The sequence below is a fragment of the Saccopteryx leptura genome, chromosome 10 (assembly GCF_036850995.1).
Source record: "Saccopteryx leptura isolate mSacLep1 chromosome 10, mSacLep1_pri_phased_curated, whole genome shotgun sequence".
In the NCBI taxonomy this organism is placed as follows: domain Eukaryota; kingdom Metazoa; phylum Chordata; class Mammalia; order Chiroptera; family Emballonuridae; genus Saccopteryx; species Saccopteryx leptura.
In genome coordinates this window covers 7,852,197-7,868,976 of record NC_089512.1, presented here as the reverse complement: position 1 = coordinate 7,868,976, position 16,780 = coordinate 7,852,197, and the positions used below count along the sequence as shown (strand labels likewise).

General features: G+C 42.9%; 1 protein-coding gene and 1 pseudogene across 1 annotated transcript in view; both read right to left on the bottom strand.

The window, feature by feature from the left end:
* The window catches only part of SMARCC1 (SWI/SNF related, matrix associated, actin dependent regulator of chromatin subfamily c member 1), a 140,388-nt gene that overhangs the window by 86,074 nt on the left and 37,534 nt on the right, over positions 1 to 16,780 (bottom strand). Inside the window, exons 8-11 of the mRNA XM_066351654.1 lie at positions 13,282 to 13,357; positions 8,206 to 8,331; positions 7,112 to 7,233; positions 839 to 963 (exon numbers count right to left, since the gene is read on the bottom strand). Of these exons, the coding sequence (XP_066207751.1) occupies positions 839 to 963; positions 7,112 to 7,233; positions 8,206 to 8,331; positions 13,282 to 13,357 (449 nt within the window). The remainder of the gene's footprint in view (positions 1 to 838; positions 964 to 7,111; positions 7,234 to 8,205; positions 8,332 to 13,281; positions 13,358 to 16,780) is intronic.
* LOC136382641 (U4 spliceosomal RNA) lies at positions 958 to 1,084 on the bottom strand (annotated as a pseudogene).

The following is a 16,780-nucleotide window of genomic DNA, read 5'->3' as shown; positions in this document are numbered from 1 at the left end:
CAGACTCCCGCATGTGCCCTGACCGAGATCCACCCGGCAAGCCCACTACAGGGCAATGCTCTGCCCATCTGGGGCATTACTCTGTTGCTCAGCAACTGAGCTCTTCTTAAGGCACCTGAGGTAGAGGTTATGGAGCCAATCTCAGCATCCGGGACCAACTAGCTCCAACTAAGTCATGGTTGCAGGAGGGGAAGAGAGAGAGAGAGAGAGAAAGAGAGAGAGGGAGAGAGGGAAAGAGAGAGAGAGAAAGAGAGAGAGGGAAAGAGGGAAAGAGGGAGAGGGGGGAGAGAGAGAGAGAGAGAGAGAGAGAGAGAGAGAAGGGGTGGAAAAGCAGATGGTTGCTTCTCCTGTGTGCCCTGACTGGGAATCAAACCTGGGACATCCACACGTCAGGCCAACACTCTACCACTGAACCAAACAGCGAGGGCCAGAATTTTAAAATCTCACTTAAACGTTATTCACACTGTCCTCAGCGCTCATATGACAGTGGGCCTGTGACATTTTCATGTAAGAATTTTTAATTACATTTTGCTCCCTTCAGTTTTAATAGAGCCAGTGTGTCCATGTATAGATTATTTTAAAAACATTAGTTTTAAAGCATTACAAAAGTTAGAAAACTTTTTGGTCACAGTATATATTCCCAATAAAGAAAGAGCAAGTATGCCATAAAATGGGAAAAGAGAAACTTCATAAATGTTTACATTAAAAGGGGGAATCTATTCATACTTGAAAGTTGAGAACTGGAGATACAGAGCAAGGTATCAAAAACCCCATGGCAATGTGGAGAGTAATTAAATCATGTCGAACGCTCCCACAGTCTAGAAAGAAGAACACAAACCATTTTTCGGAAGTACTACTTCCTCTATATTGGGTACAGGTGTTGGGTCTTCCATGTCCTTGGTAAGATCTTCTTGCTCATCTTCCTCTTTCTGACTTCTGCGCTTCCCATAAAGACTGGCTTGGCTAAAACATACAAAAATACATGAAAAGTAAGATTATTATTATTTTTTAAATTTATTTTAATTAGCAATAATCACGCCTCGGATAAACTTCATTGGCTACGATACTGCCACTGCACAAAGCTGAAAAATAAGATTATTATAGCTATTTATAGCAAGCAACTTCAGAGACATTACCTTCATTGTTGTTAAAATTTATGCTCAGAATCACTTTAAGACAAATGAAATCAAACAATTAAATACACCCCCCAAATTATATATAATCAGAAGAAAAATAAAAGTTTTTTTATTAAGTTCTGTGTCCATTAAGCATTAAAATGGACACAGAAATCCTATTATATAAATTGCAAACCATATTCTAAGAAGCTTAAATAGTGTAATAAAAGTGCTAAAAAAATGTGGCACGTATTTTCTCTGATCACAATCACTTACATTAGAAAATTTATCAAAGATATGAAAAACTATATTTTCCTGGCTCTTTATAGCATTTCAGTACCAGAAAGTGTAAAGCAGAATAACTTAGAATGGTACTAATTCTTTCTATAAAACTTGCCATTGTAGGCTCTGGCCAGGTAGCCCAGTTAGAGCATCGCCCCCATACGCCAAGGTTGTGAGTTCAATGTCTGGGCAGGGCACATAAAAGAATCAACCAATGAATACATAAATAAGTGGACAACAAATTCATCTCTGGCTCACTTTCCCTCTCCCTTCCTTTCTCTAAAACCAATATATAAAACATTTAAAAAATTTTTAATTGCCATTGCTCTTTCACTAATTCATAGTTTTAGAACTGATACATACCAGAATGCATGTTCAAGTTCAAACAAGAATAGAATGACTACTTACCTTGAGGACTTATAAGGGATACAGGACAAAAATCATTACCTATTTCATACAATGTGATGCATACCAATATAGAGAAATGACTAAAAGTATCAGGAAAATAAAGCTCAGAAAAAGTTCTGATGCAGGTGACAGTAAAGCTAAACCTTGGGAACAGTAATAACTAAGAAGTAGGCAATGTTTCAGGCTGATGAGTAAAGGCAGAAAGAGAGAAGAAAATAACTTGTATCAGGGGAATGTAGTCTAAAGCACACTGACAAGTGGGAGTGGGGATGGAGAAACACATGGCAGACCAACCTGAGACCCACGGGCTGAGACCCACGGGCTGAGAGAATACACTAAATTCTCTTCTGTGAGACAACATGTTGCTACAGGTTAGACTGAGGTATAAAAGTTAAAAATTTCGGGCCCTGGCCGGATGGCTCAGCGGTAGAGCGTCGGCCTGGCGTGCGGGGGACCCAAGTTTGATTCCCGGCCAGGGCACATAGGAGAAGCGCCCATTTGCTTCTCCACCCCCCCCCCTTCCTCTCTGTCTCTCTCTTCCTTTCCCGCAGCCAAGGCTCCATTGGAGCAAAGATGGCCCGGGCGCTGGGGATGGCTCCTTGGCCTCTGCCCCAGGCGCCAGAGTGGCTCTAGTCGCGCGGCAGAGCGATTCCCCGGAGGGGCAGAGCATCGCGCCTGGTGGGCGTGCCAGGTGGATCCCGGTCGGGCGCATGCGGGAGTCTGTCTGTCTCTCCCCGTTTCCAGCTTCAGAAAAAAAAAATACAAAAAAAAGTTAAAAATTTCAAATAAAAATTATATGACAATTTCCCTGACCAGGCAGTGGAGCAGTGGATAGAGCAGTGGTAGTCAGCCTGGTCCCTACCGCCCACTAGTGGGCATTCCAGCTTTCATGGTGGGCAGAAGTGGAGCAACCAAAGTATAAATAAAAAGAGATTTAACTATAGTAAGTTGTTTTATAAAGATTTACTCTGCCAAACTTAGCAAAAATCTGACATAAAGTACTTGGTAAGTAATTACTATTATATGCTTTAACTTGCTGTAACTCTGCTTTATAAATTTTATAAAGTAAAGTCACTTCCCTACTTTATAAATTACCATTACTGTGGAACCAGTGGGCGGTTAGAAAATTTTACTACTAACAGAGATACAAAAGTGGGCGCTAGGTATAAAACAGTTGACTAACCCTGAGATAGAGCACTGGACTGGGGATGCAGAGGACCCAGGTTCAAAACCCTGAGGTCGCCAGCTTGAATGCAGGCTCATCTGGTTTGAGGAAGGATCACCAGCTTGAGCCCAAGGTCACTGGCTTGAGCAAGGAGTCACTTGGTCTGCTGTGCCCCCCGGTCAAGGCACATATGAGAAAGCAATCAATGAACAACTAAGGTGCTGCAACAAAGAACTGATGTTTCTCATCTCACTCCTTTCCTGTCTATCCCTATTGGTCCTTCTCTCTGTCCCACTGTCTCTGTCACACACACAAAAAAATTATATGACAATTTTTAAAAGGCCTATGAAACTAAGGGTAGTGAGGAAATAAAATATTTTAAAAGAAAGAAGAGAGGCAGGTAGGATGAATGAAACAAACATTAGGAAAACATTTCAATGTGTTTTGGTTAAATACAGTTTCCTAAGGGGAAACTTAAAATGAGCAAAGGCTTGCTCAATAGAAGTCAGATGTAGTCAACTAAAGAACAAGTATCATTTTGAAAAACCCAAGGCCCTGGCCAGTTGGCTCAGTGGTAGAGCATTGGCCTGGCATGCAGATGTCCTGGGTTAAATTCCAGGTCAAGAGAATCAAACCACCTGTTTCTCCACTCCTCCCCTCTCCTTTCGTCCCCTCCTGCAGCCATGGTACAAATGGTTCAAGCACGTTGGCCTCAGGTGCTAAGGATGGCTCCCTGGAGCCTCCATCTCAGATGCTAGAAATAGCTCGGATGCGAGCATGGCCCCAGATGGGGATTGCCGGGCGGACCCCGGTTGGGGCGCATGTGGAAATCTGTTTCTCCATCTCCCCTCCTCTCACTTGGAAAAGAAGAAAAAATAAATGAAGAAAAACCCAATTAGGTGGGTTTACTCTCAAGACGAGAGGCCAAATGCCACCACTGTGAGCCCCCTGGATGCTGCATCTCAGTTCAGTTAACCACTAGCGTTCTGCCACCAGACCTTAGCCCCTAAGTGGGAAAAGGAGCATGTGTGATTTCAGTGTTTTCGCAAGGACCTCAGGTAGCTCCAAAATTTTTGAAAATCAAGTTTCAGATTGGAAATTTAAGAAATAAGGTGGCCCTACCGGTTGGCTCAGAGGTAGAGTGTGGGCCTGGTGTGTGGAAGTCCCAGGTACGATTCCCAGTCAGGGCACGCAGGAGAAGCCTCTATCTTCTTCACCAGCCATCCCACTTCTCTCTCTCTCTATTTCCCTACTGCAGCCATGGCTCAACTGGTTCGAATAAGCTGGCCCTGGGTGCTGAGGACGGCTCCAGCGCCTCACCTCAGGTACTGAAATAGCTCAGTTGTTTAAAAACAGACAGCAGGCCTGACCTGTGGTGGCGCAGTGGATAAAGTGTCGACCTGGAAATGCTGAGGTCGCCGGTTTGAAACCTTGGGCTTGCCTGGTCAAGGCACATATGGGAGTTGATGCTTCCTGCTCCTCCTCCTTTCTCTCTCTTTTTCTCTCTCTCCTCTCCCTCTCTCTCTCCTTTCTAAAATGAATAAATTAAAATAAATAAATAAAATAAAAACAGAGAGCAGCCCCAGATGGGCAGAGCATTGCCCTGTAGGGAGCTGCTGGGTGGATCTCAGTTGGGGCACATGCAAGAGTCCATCTGTCTGCCTGCCTGACTCCCACTTAACATAAAAAAAGAGAAAGAAAAAATAAAAAAGAGAAGAAATAAGGTTACTCCCAATGATACCCATAAAAAAATCTAGTTTTAGTATGGAGATTCCTCAAAAATTTGAAAACTGAACTGCCTTTTGACCCAGCTATCCCACTTTCAGGAATATACCCCAAGAACACCATAGCACTGTTTCAAAAGGAGAAATACACCCCCATGTTTATGGCAGCATTTTTCACAATAGCGAAGATCTGGAAACAGCCCAAGTGTCCGTCAGAGAATGAGTGGATTAAAAAGCTTTGGTACATACATACTATGGAATACTACTCAGCCATAAGAGATGATGACACTGGATCATTTTCAACAACATGGATGGACCTTGATAACATTATACGGAGTGAAATAAGTAAATCAGAAAAAACTAAGAACTATATGAATCTATACATAGATGGGAAATAAAAATGAGACTCAGACATGGACAAGAATGTGATGGTAACAGAGGGGGGATGGGGCGGGAAGGAGAGAGAGGGGGTGGGGGGAGGGGAGGGGCTCAAAGAAAACCAGATAGAAGGTAACAAAAGATAATTTGCCTTTGGGTGAGGGGTATACATCATAATCAAATGTCAAAATAGTCTGGAGATGTTTTCTCTCAACATATGTACCCTGATTTATCAATGTCACTGCATTAAATTTAATAATAAAATAAAAGGAAAAAAAAAGAAATACAGTATTTCTTCATGTATAAGACACACATTTTAAAAAAATCTGGGGTCTAAAACTGGGTATGTCTTATGCAGTGATTGTAGCTTTTTTTTACTTGCATCCCGTTTTGCTCTTGTCTTTACGCTCACTGTTGAAGACAGTGATTCGTCATCAGACACAGATGAGCACAAGCTAATAGATGGGAGTTTTGACAGTGATGAGGAGTTGTATGACTTTTATAATGAATAAAACTTGAATTCAAAAAAAAAAAATCTAGTTTTACACTTTCTAAGTGAGAGAAGAGACAGACTCCCAAATGTACGTCGACCAGGACCCATCTAGTAACTCTCATCTTAAGCCAATGCTTAAATCAACCGAGCTATCTCCAGCACCTAAGGCTGACACTCATACCAACCAAGCTATCTTCAGCACCCAGTGCTGATGCTCAAACCAGTCGAGCCACTGGCTGCCAGGGAGAGGGAAAGAGAGAGAAAGGGGAGACGGAGGGGAAGAGAAGCAGATGATCGCTTCTCCTGTGTGCCCTGACCAGGAATTGAACCCGGGACATTCGCATGCAGGGCCAATGCTCCATCCAATGAACCAACCAGCCAGGGCCAAGTTTTACAATTTTAATTTTTATGTCACAAAGCAGACATGTTGCTTCACAAATTAAAAAAATCATTTTTCTGACTGTGACTGGCTCTTTAATACTACTTATAAATTTTATAAAAAATATTTTGAATAAGATAACCCTTAAATTAGAGAAAAAGACACACTAACAGGGATAAATATAATTTCTTAAATTATAATACTAGCCATGTTTCTCAATATGTACTTAGATGGGGGAAAAAATACTGTATTCAGGGCACCTTTGTATAAATACAACATGAGACTCCCCCATCAGGTAACTACCCTTAACAAGATGAGCTTTCAAAGCAAACATCCAATCAAGTAAAGTTAAGACCTCCTTGCCTGACCAGGCGGTGGCGCAATAGACAGAGTGTCAGACTGAGATGTGAAAGACACAGGTATGAAACCCCAAGGTCATCGGTTTTAGTGCAGGCTAGAACGGGGGATCACCAGTTTGAACGCAGGGTCACTGGCTTGAGTGTGGGATCACAGACATGACCCCATGGCCGCTGGCTCAAGCCCAAAGATCACTGACTTGATGCCCAAGGTGTCTGGCTTGAGCAAGGGGTCCCTCACTCTGCTGTAGCCTCCCCTCCACCCCCCATCAAGGCATATATGAGAAAGGAATCAATGAAAAACAAAGGAGCCACAACAAAGAATTGATGCTTCTTATCTCTCTCCCTTCCTGTCTGTCCCTATCTGACCCTCTCTTTGACTCTGTCTGTCAAAAAAGACCTCCTTTCAGCAAAACTTCCATTATAAAGGTAAAAAACTAAAAAGTTCTTGGGAGTCTGTTTGAATGCCCTTTTATTTATTTGTTTGTTTGCTTGTTTTTGAGAGAGAAAGGAAGGGAGAGAGAGAGGGATGAGAGAGATGAGAAGCATCAACTTGTAGCTGCTTCATTTAGTTGTAACTGATTGCTTCTCATACGTGCCTTGACCAGGGGGCTCAAGTCGAGTCACCGAGCCCTTGCTCAAGCCAGTAACCTTGGGCTCAAGCCAGCAACCTTGGGATCATGTCAGCTTGGGATCCCACACTCAAGCAGGCAACCCCATGCTCAAGCCAGCAAGCTCGCGGGTCCATGCTCTATCTGCTGTGCCACCACCAGTCAGACAAATGTTCTTTCAATCACGCTGTGGTTCTTACCCTTTCTTCCCACTCTTCTTCCGTGATTCTGTGGGTGCGGGAGGTGGAGGGGAAGGCGAATGTTTCCTCTTCCGAGCATTAGCTGATGCCTTTCTATCTCTTCTCTCTGGACTTCTGACTGGCTAGGAAGAAATAAATGGAAATATCAATGAGCTTTGCTGATTTCTCAGTTTCCGTTTCTACAAACCCTTGCCCAAAGGTGAATTTTCACAAAGACAGTAGCAAACACACATGTTCAGACCAAATAAAAGGCATCCTGGGCCCAGCAGTCAAGAGAGTTCCCCTGACTTTTCAGGTAACGTGTCACCAATAAAAAGTGAGCACTATCTCCAAGATAATTCAAACTGTGCTACAAAACAGACATTCCAAAATCCCCCACAACTAAAAACCACTCCTGTACACATTCTGGACTTCCAAGTGGGAAAAACACGTCCAGTAACTCTAGAAAAATATAAAACAGCCTGACCAGGTGGTGTTGTAGTGAATAGAGTGTCAACCTGGGACGCAGAGGTCCTAGGGTCAAAACCTCTTGAATGCGGGCTCATCCGGCTTGAGTGCAGGGTCACTGGATTGAGAGTGGGATGACAGACATGACCTAATGGTCGCTGCCTTGAGCCCAAGATTGCTTTGAACAAGGGGTCATTAGTTTGGCTTGCGACCCCGGTCAAGGCACATGAGAAAGCAATTAATGAACAACTAAGGTGCCGCAACTATGAGTTTATGCTTCTCATCTCTCTCCCTTCCTGTCTGTCTCTTACTTAAAAAGAAATAATAAAAAAGAGAAGCAATTAATGAACAAATAAAGTGCTGCAACTATGAGATGATGCTTCTCATCTCTCTTCCATCTCGTCTGTTTCTGTATCACTCTCTCTCTCTCGTTAAAAAAAAAACTTAGAGACCCTGGGATTTTCATGCCTCTTTCTTGGGGATGCCAGCTCCTGAGATGGCTGTTAACAGCCACTTTGTGACTTTCATATGTACCCGATGGCTGATACACTGTGGTTTGTACGTGACGTTATCAGTGAATACTTGACAACATTCAAGCTAAAGAAGAACAGACACCAAGTGGAGAAAAATGGTGGCAAACCAAATACCTCTTCATTCTTTGTTGAAATTCGCTGTCGGAAACTCACGGGCTTCCTATTCTCGTCCACCTCATAATCCTCCTCATTCATCCATTCATTGAAAACATCAGTGTCCAAAATCCATTTTGCATGAACCTAAAAACACACCAAAGCATGAGTATCTACATAAATAATAAAATCAGTTGCAAGTATTTCAAAGAAGGTGATTTATTATTCTAAAATTCTCAACTGTATTACAAATTTAAAACATAAGATGAACAATGACATCCATCACCTCACAAAATTTAGCTTTCTTGTGTGTTTGAGAACATTTATGTTCTACTCTTAACAAATTTCAATTATACACTAGTGTTATCAGCTACAGTCACCACCACATTTTGCATCAGTCTCAGACCTTCTTCATTTTAGAGGTGGTAACTTTCACCAACCCCTCCCTATTTCTCCAAGCCTATGGCAAAAACACTCCCACTATTTCTAGGCAATGTGATCGCTTTTTTTTTTTTAAAGAGACAGAGTCAGAGAGAGGGCTAGAGAGGGACAGACAGGAACGAAGAGATGAGAAGCATCAATCATTAGTTTTTCGTTGGGCATTGCGACACCTTAGTTGTACATTGATTGCTTATTCATATGTGCCTTGACTGTGAGCCTTCAGCAGACCGAGTAATCCCTTGCTTGAGCCAGCGACCTTGGGTCCAAGCTGGTGAGCTTTGCTCAAACCAGATGAGCCCGCACTCAAGCTGGTGACCTCGGGGTCTCAAACCTGGGTCCTCCGCATCCCAGTCCGCGTTCCATCCACTGTGCCACGGCCTGGTCAGGCGTGATGGCTAAAAAGAGGTTCCACATATAATTTATTCTATGCAGTTTTTGTCTTTGGCCTATTTCACTAATCATGGCATCTTTATCTTCATGAAAATCACTGATAAAAACATTCAACAGCACAGGGCCAAAAACGGTCATTGCTTTAGGCATTCAACAATACTCTAACCCAGTGGTAGTCAACCTGGTCCCTACCGCCCAATAGTGGGCATTACAGCTTTCATGGTGGGCTGTAGCGGAGCAACCAAAGTATAAATAAAAAGATAGATTTAACTATAGTAAGTTGTTTCATAAAGATTTATTCTGCCAAACTTAGCAAAAATCCAACATAAAGTACTTGGTAAGTAATTATTATTATATGCTTTAACTTGCTGTAACTCTGCTTTATAAATTTTATGAAGTAAAGTTATTTCCTTACTTTATAAATCCCCATTACTGTGGAACCGGTGGGCAGTTAGAAAATTTTACTACTAACAGATACAAAAGTGGGCGGTAGGTATAAAAAGGTTGACTGCCCCTGCTCTAGAACAAGAACATTTACAGGGACCTATCATAGAGCCCTTTGCGCCCTTCGAGTGTACATGATGCTTTACGGACACCGTCCAGGGACAGCCACGCTGGGGAGGGCTGAAGGGGTGAGAGTCCAAGTCGGGCCTCCTCCTAGTCCTTTACATGGCCACTTCTCTTCCTGGTTTTGTTAATGTTTCTGAGTAAAAATTAATAAAATGAAAGGTTCTCTGGATGTTGGACAGATATAGATTCAGATAAATATTTAAATCGCAGACCTAGCCTGTAAAACATTTCTTTTTATCCAATAGTGTTTCTCAAGAATACAGGGAGGAACTGTGGGACTGTTACTCACATCTCACATCATGGGGGTTGTATGTTGCAATTAACATGCTTGGTTCAGAACTATTAGAATATTCTCATGAGAACAAAGAGAGAAGCAATTACACCTCTGAAGCCTTCTCAGCCTAACCAGGTGGTGGTACAGTGGACAGAACGTTGAACTGGGACACAGAGGACCCAGGTTCAAAACCCCGAGGTTGCCAGCTGGTACATCAGCTCATCCGGCTTGAGAATGGGCTCCTTAGCTTGAGCACAGGGTCACTGGATTGAGGGTGGGATCACAGACATGACCCCATGGTCGCTGGCTTGAGACCAAAGGTCGCTGACTTGAGCAAGGGGTCCTTGCTCTGCTGTAGCCCCCACTCAAGGCACATGTGAGAAAGCAATCAATGAACAACTAAGGAGCCAAAACGAAAAATTGATGCTTCTCATTTCTCATTTCTCTCCCTTCCAATCTGTCCCTATCTGTCCCTGTCCAAAAAAAAAAAAAAAAAAATTACTTATTCTTAGGAAACACACTTATGTTTCTTAGTAAAAGCCCATGATATATATTTATATTTTTTATCTTAAGTAATTTAGAAAAAACATATAAACACATTATAAATGATAAATCAAAAAGGAAATAAAATGGTAACCACAGGCAAATCTGGAAAAAGGTATACTATGTGCTATTTTTATTCTTGTAAGTGTCCTTAAGTAGATAGAGTGACACCCTGAAATGCTGAGGTCTCTGGTTTGAAGCCCCAATTTTGCCTGGTCAAGGCACATATGAGGAGCAACTATAAGTTGATGCTTCCCAACCCATTCCACCTCTCTTTCTCTCTCTGCCTTCTCTCTAAAAAAAAATCATTAAATAAAATCTTTAAAAAAATTATTCCAAATAAAAAGTTTTTAAAAAACAATCTAATTTTTTTTTAATTTTAGGATTTTTATTCATTCATTTTATTTATATATTTATTTATTATTTATTCATTTTTAGAGAGGAGAGAGAGACAGAAAGGGAGAGAGAGACAGAGAGAAGGGGGGAGGAGCTGGAAGCATCAACTCCCAAATGTGCCTTGACCAGGCAAGCCCAGGGTTTCGAACCGGCAACCTCAGCATTTCCAGGTCAACACTTTATCCACTGCACTACCACAGGTCAGGCTTATTCATTCATTTTAGAGAGGGGGGTAGACAGAAAGAGAAAAGGGGGAAGCAGCAGGAAGCATCAACTCCCATAGGTGCCTTGACTAGGTAAGCCCAGGGCTCCGAACCAGCGACCTCAGTGTTTCAGGTCGATGCTTTATCCACTGTGCCACCACAGGTAAGGCACACAATCTAATTTTTGTTAGCCCTTCTCTCCTCATATGAATCTGAAAATCAAAGGCAAGTCTTTCCAAAGTTCACACTATTAGAAATAGGTTGAAGCAGATCTAAAATCTAAAATTTTGATTCACATTAAGTGCTCAAGAAAAATCATGTATAATCATCACTGCTCATGAAAAGGACCAGAGCTGTGTTGAAATGCTGACTCCAGAGCCGGATTCAAAAACGACCAAGGCAGTTTGGAAGATCTTTTAGTCCCTGAAAGTAGGAATCATGCAAACACAGATCAAATAATGCCAAAAGGTCACAAGAGGCAGCTTAAAGGTTCCCAATGGCCAAGTCTCAAGACAATTCATCAAAATGAAGAACGGTAGCAATGTCACTGCTCTACAAGGACACAGTGCTAGTAGACTCACGTGAAAGGAAAGAGAAATCTCACCCCACTGCAAAATGCCACCTAAAAACACAGATGGAGTGGACGGCTAGAAAGGCCCCAGTAATAACAAATTTGGTCAGGCAACAATTACCAATGGAAGAGCGAACTTCAGGATACATATTCAATGAAGAATATTTATATGGCCTCAAAGTATTTCTCTATAAAATATTTTTACTTTCAATGATAAAAATGGTAACGTTACAATAAGAAAACCAGGCAGATAATACCTTAACAATCAAACTACCAGCCATATGGAAAAAAGACAATATGTGCCCTGATGTGACATCCTGCGGAAAGACACCAAGCCTGAGTACCATAATGAGGAAATAGCACATACACGCAAATTGGGAGATGTTCTAAAAAAACAACAGAAACAGGCTTATACATTTCAAAAATGTCAATGTCATGGAAAGAAAAAGAAGTCTGGGAAATTCCAGATTAAAGTAGACTAAGGAGACCTGAAGTAAATGCAGCACTGAAAAAAAAATGCAGTGCACAATCCTGAACCGAACCCTGGATCAGGGAAACAACTTATTATAAAACTTACTACATCACTGAGACAACTGCTAAGAACATGGGGCCCATGTCAGGCGCTAATATTGTTTTTAAGAATTAATTTCCTGAAATAATTAACAACAGGGAAATCTGGAAGTATAAAGTAGTACTTTTTGTATTATTCTTACAACTTTCAACAATGAAAGGTGAAAAATAAGAGTTCATGCCTGGGCCCTGGCCAGTTGGCTCAGTGGTAGAGCGTCGGCCTGGCGTGTGGAAGTCCCGGGTTCGATTCCGGGCCAGGGCACACAGGAGAAGCGCCCATCTGCTTCTCCGCCCCTCCCCCTCTCCTTCCTCTCTGTCTCTCTCTTCCCCTCCCGCAGCCAAGGCTCCATTGCAGCAAAGATGGCCCGGGCTCTGGGGATGGCTCCATGGCCTCTGCCTCAGGCGCTAGAGTGGCTCTGGTCGCAACAGAGCTATGCCCCGGATGGGCAGAGCATTGCCCCCTGGTGGGCATGCCGGGTGGATCCTGGTAAGGCACATGCGGGAGTCTGACTGCCTCCCCGTTTCCAGCTTCAGAAAAATACAAAAAAAAAAAAAAAAAAAAAAAAAAAGAGTTCATGCATGAACCCTTACCATTATAACAAAAATAATTAGTAAAAGTCTGGGCCCTGGCCAGGTGGCTCAGTGGATAAAGCGTCATCCCAGCACACCAGAGATTGCAGGTTTGACCCCCAGTCAGGGCATGTACAAAAAGCAATCAATGAGTACACAGCTGAATGGAGTAAGTGAAAAAACGAACTGATGCTTCTCTTTCTTTCTCCCTTCCACCCCCTCTCAAATCAATAGGAAAAAAAGTCTGTATTATAACAAAAGCCATTCCAAGGCTGGCTGTCTCCATGCTTCCTAAATGACACTATCAATGACATTGAATTGCCCTCCTCACACTCCTCTCTCAAACCACAACCTAACTGTTCAGGCTCTAAAGCTTGGGGTCTCCTCAAACATCACTGGAGACACTTCATCTAAGACCTGGACAATGAGACCTTCATGGCCACTGGATAGTTCTTAACAGAATGATAAGAAAGGAAAATCATTATCTCCTTAAACATCCGTGTGGACAATAGCTGAAAAGCATTATTAAGTTACGTAAGAATAAATTTTTTAAAATAAGTATCTTTCACCTTCCATGGCTTTTCTGGAATTGGTGGATCTTCAATATCCGCATCAACATCATTACTATGGACCCAAGTATCATAGCTACAAATGAAATGAAAAGAAGAAACATAAATTAGATCCCACATTCATTCACTAAAAAGACCCTTATCAAAATGTAAAAATATATTTGAGAGAGATTATTAGGATCCAGTACTAGTAATTTATCAACGCTTCCCCCCCCCCCCCCCCACACACACACAAGAACACTCTTCTGTAGAAGTCCACAGTCATCTTCATGTTGCTAAACCTAAAATGCAAGCCTCGGTCCACAGAACTTGAACAGGATGGTCACTCTCCTCAAAGCGTTTCTAGCACCTGGCCTCCAAGGCAGTGCTATCGGCTGGCAGGCCCGCTAGTCACCAGCCCCTCCTTAGTCTCTCTATTGAGGTTCTCCCAACTTCATCAGCACTGAAAGCCCCCACTTCCCATTTTAGTTTTTGGAACAATCTCATTCACTTGGTCATCTCCTGAAGCCCCATGGCATCAAATATACATAAACTGACCACTCAAAATCTGTTACCTGTCCCTTCTCTGAATTCTGAACTCATAAACCCAGCTGTGAATTCACATCTCCTCTTACAAGTCTAATAAGGCTTTCAAACCAAACACACTCAGAATTCAATATATAATGTCCTCCTTACCCCAACAATGTTCATAGCCAATCACTCCCGTCTCAGTAAATGCCAACTCCATCTTTGCAGTTGTTCTAGCCAAAATTCTCATTAAAATCCTGACCTCATTCTCACTCATGTCCTATAATCAAACCATCAACATTTCTACTAGCTTTACCTTCAAAATATGTCTAGAATCTATATACTTCTCAGCTGACCACTTCTGCCCAAAGCCCGAGAGTCCACTTTTCAGAGCAGTCCTTTTCAAAACTCAGTCCACATCGCTCCACTGCTGAAAACCTAACTGAGACTGATAGTCAAAATACTTCCAGTGGCCTGCCAAGGCCTGTAATTCCAGTGTTCTTCTGTTCTTCCTTCACTCAATATATCTGAGCCACTTTCATGAGGCTTTAGGAGCATTCTCTAAAAAAGCCAGGCAGTGGGCACTTCATGCCCTTTAAATATGCTCCTCACTACCTAGACATCCATATAGCTCACTCCCTCATATCTTACTATCTCTTAGCTCCAAGGTTCATGTCAGTGACGTTCAACTCACTAGTATCATTCTCTTTTGCCTCCACAATTTTGAAACAAGCAAATTACCTACCAAATCAAAACTTTGTTAATGCTACTATATATATTAGCCAATGGTGGTATCTAAATGAAATACAAGTATGCAACAAGCACTAGCTTCCTGTATCCACTACTCAGAAGTCAATTCAAAAGCATTTGGAACAGCCTGACTAGGCGGTAGCGTAGTGGATAGAACATTGGACTGGGACACAGAGGACCCAGGTTCAAAACCCCAAGATCGCCAGCTTGAGTGGGGGGCTCACCAGCTTGAGCACAGGGTCGTTGGTTTGGCATGGAATCATAGACATGACCCCATGGTCGCTGCCTTGAGCCCAAGGTTGATGCCTTGAGCAAAGGGTGGCTCGCTCTGCTGTAGCCCCCCCATCAAGGTACATATTAGAAAGCAGTCAATGAACAACTAAGGTGCCGCAATGAAGAACAGATGCTTCTCATTTCTCTCCCTTGCTGTCTGTCTCTATCTGTCCTTCTCTGTGTCTCTCTCTCTCTGACACACACACACACACACACACACACACACAAAAGAGCAACACAAAAAAGAGCATTTGGAACAAACACAGTTCTACGTATCTACTACCATCACACTGGTTAAGTTTTCCTGGAACACAAACAGAAGCCAGAGGAAAACAATTCCTTTGCAAATTAATTAACTATACCAGGTAAAGATTACAATGGTAAGAAAAAATTGGTAACTTTATACTCTTTAAAGGTTTTGAGGCCCTGGCCAGTTGGCTCAGCGGTAGAGCGTCGGGCTGGCGTGCGGGGGACCCGGGTTCAATTCCCGGCCAGGGCACATAGGAGAAGCGCCCATTTGCTTCTCCGCCCCCCACCCCCTCCCTCTTCTCTGTCTCTCTCTTACCCTCCCACAGCCAAGGCTCCATTGGAGCAAAGATGGCCCGGGCGCTGGGGATGGCTCCTTGGCCTCTGCCCCAGGCGCTTGAGTGGCTCTGGTAGTGGCAGAGCGACGCCCCGGAGGGGCAGAGCATTGCCCCTGGTGGGCAGAGCGTTGCCCCTAGTGGGCGTGCCGGGTGGATCCCAGTCGGGTGCATGCAGGAGTCTGTCTGACTGTCTCTCCCCATTTCCAGCTTCAGAAAAATACAAAAAAATAAATAAATAAATAAATAAAGGTTTTGAGTGGAAAATGTTACATAGGTAAAAATGAAGGCACAAACTAGTTAACAAAGTGAACTAACAAGGCCTCCTGAAAAGACTAGACTTGAGCCAGTCATTACATTCTACTTGACACACAAGAAAAGGTTAGCCAACAGCCTATTATGTCTTATAATGTGTTGTTATAAAATTTATTAAACTCTTTACTTACGTAGCTTATCACCATAGATTTGAGTTTCGATCTAAGTGTTTTAACGGGCAAACTGACTTCCTAGAATAATTCCTAGAATACTGAAAGCTTTTAACAGTGCCAAGAACTGCTTGAAGCCTCAAGACTAGAATTGTTTTATAGAAAGCATTTTAAAAACTGTCCATTTAAAGTAGTCAATTGTGGTTCAAAAGAGGCTGATTTGCAAGCTGACTTAATTTAATTTAATGAACTCAAACGTATAAAGACTCTGCATATAATCTGAAAATTCTGAATGTATCTAGAGACACTGACTGCTTTAAAAATATATAAATAGCCCTGGCCGGTTGGCTCAGCGGTAGAGCGTTGGCCTGGCGTAAAGGGGACCCGGGTTCAATTCCCGGCCAGGGCACATAGGAGAAGCGCCCATTTGCTTCTCCACACCCCCCCTCCTTCCTCTCTGTCTCTCTCTTCCCCTCCCACAGCCAAGGCTCCATTGGAGCAGAGAAGGCCCGGGCGCTGGGGATGGCTCCTTGGCCTCTGCCCCAGGCGCTAGAGTGGCTCTGGTCGAGGCACAGCGACGCCCCGGAGGGGCAGAGCGTCGCCCCTGGTGGGCGTGCCGAATGGATCCTGGTCAGGCACATGCGAGAGTCTGTCTGACTGTCTCTCCCCGTTTCCAGCTTCAGAAATAAAAGAAAAAGGAAAAAAAAAAATATATATATATATATAAATATTTAGGCCTGGCCTGTGGTGGCGCAGTGGATAAAGCATCGACCTACAACGCTGAGGTCACTGGTTCGAAACCCTGGGCTTGCCTGGTCAAGGCACATATGGGAGTTGATGCTTCCTGCCCCTCCCCCTTCTCTCTCTCTCTCTCCTCTCTAAAATGAATAAAAATCTAAAAAAATATAAAATTAAAAATTAAAAAATATATATATATATTTACATGTAAAACAGTTAACTCAA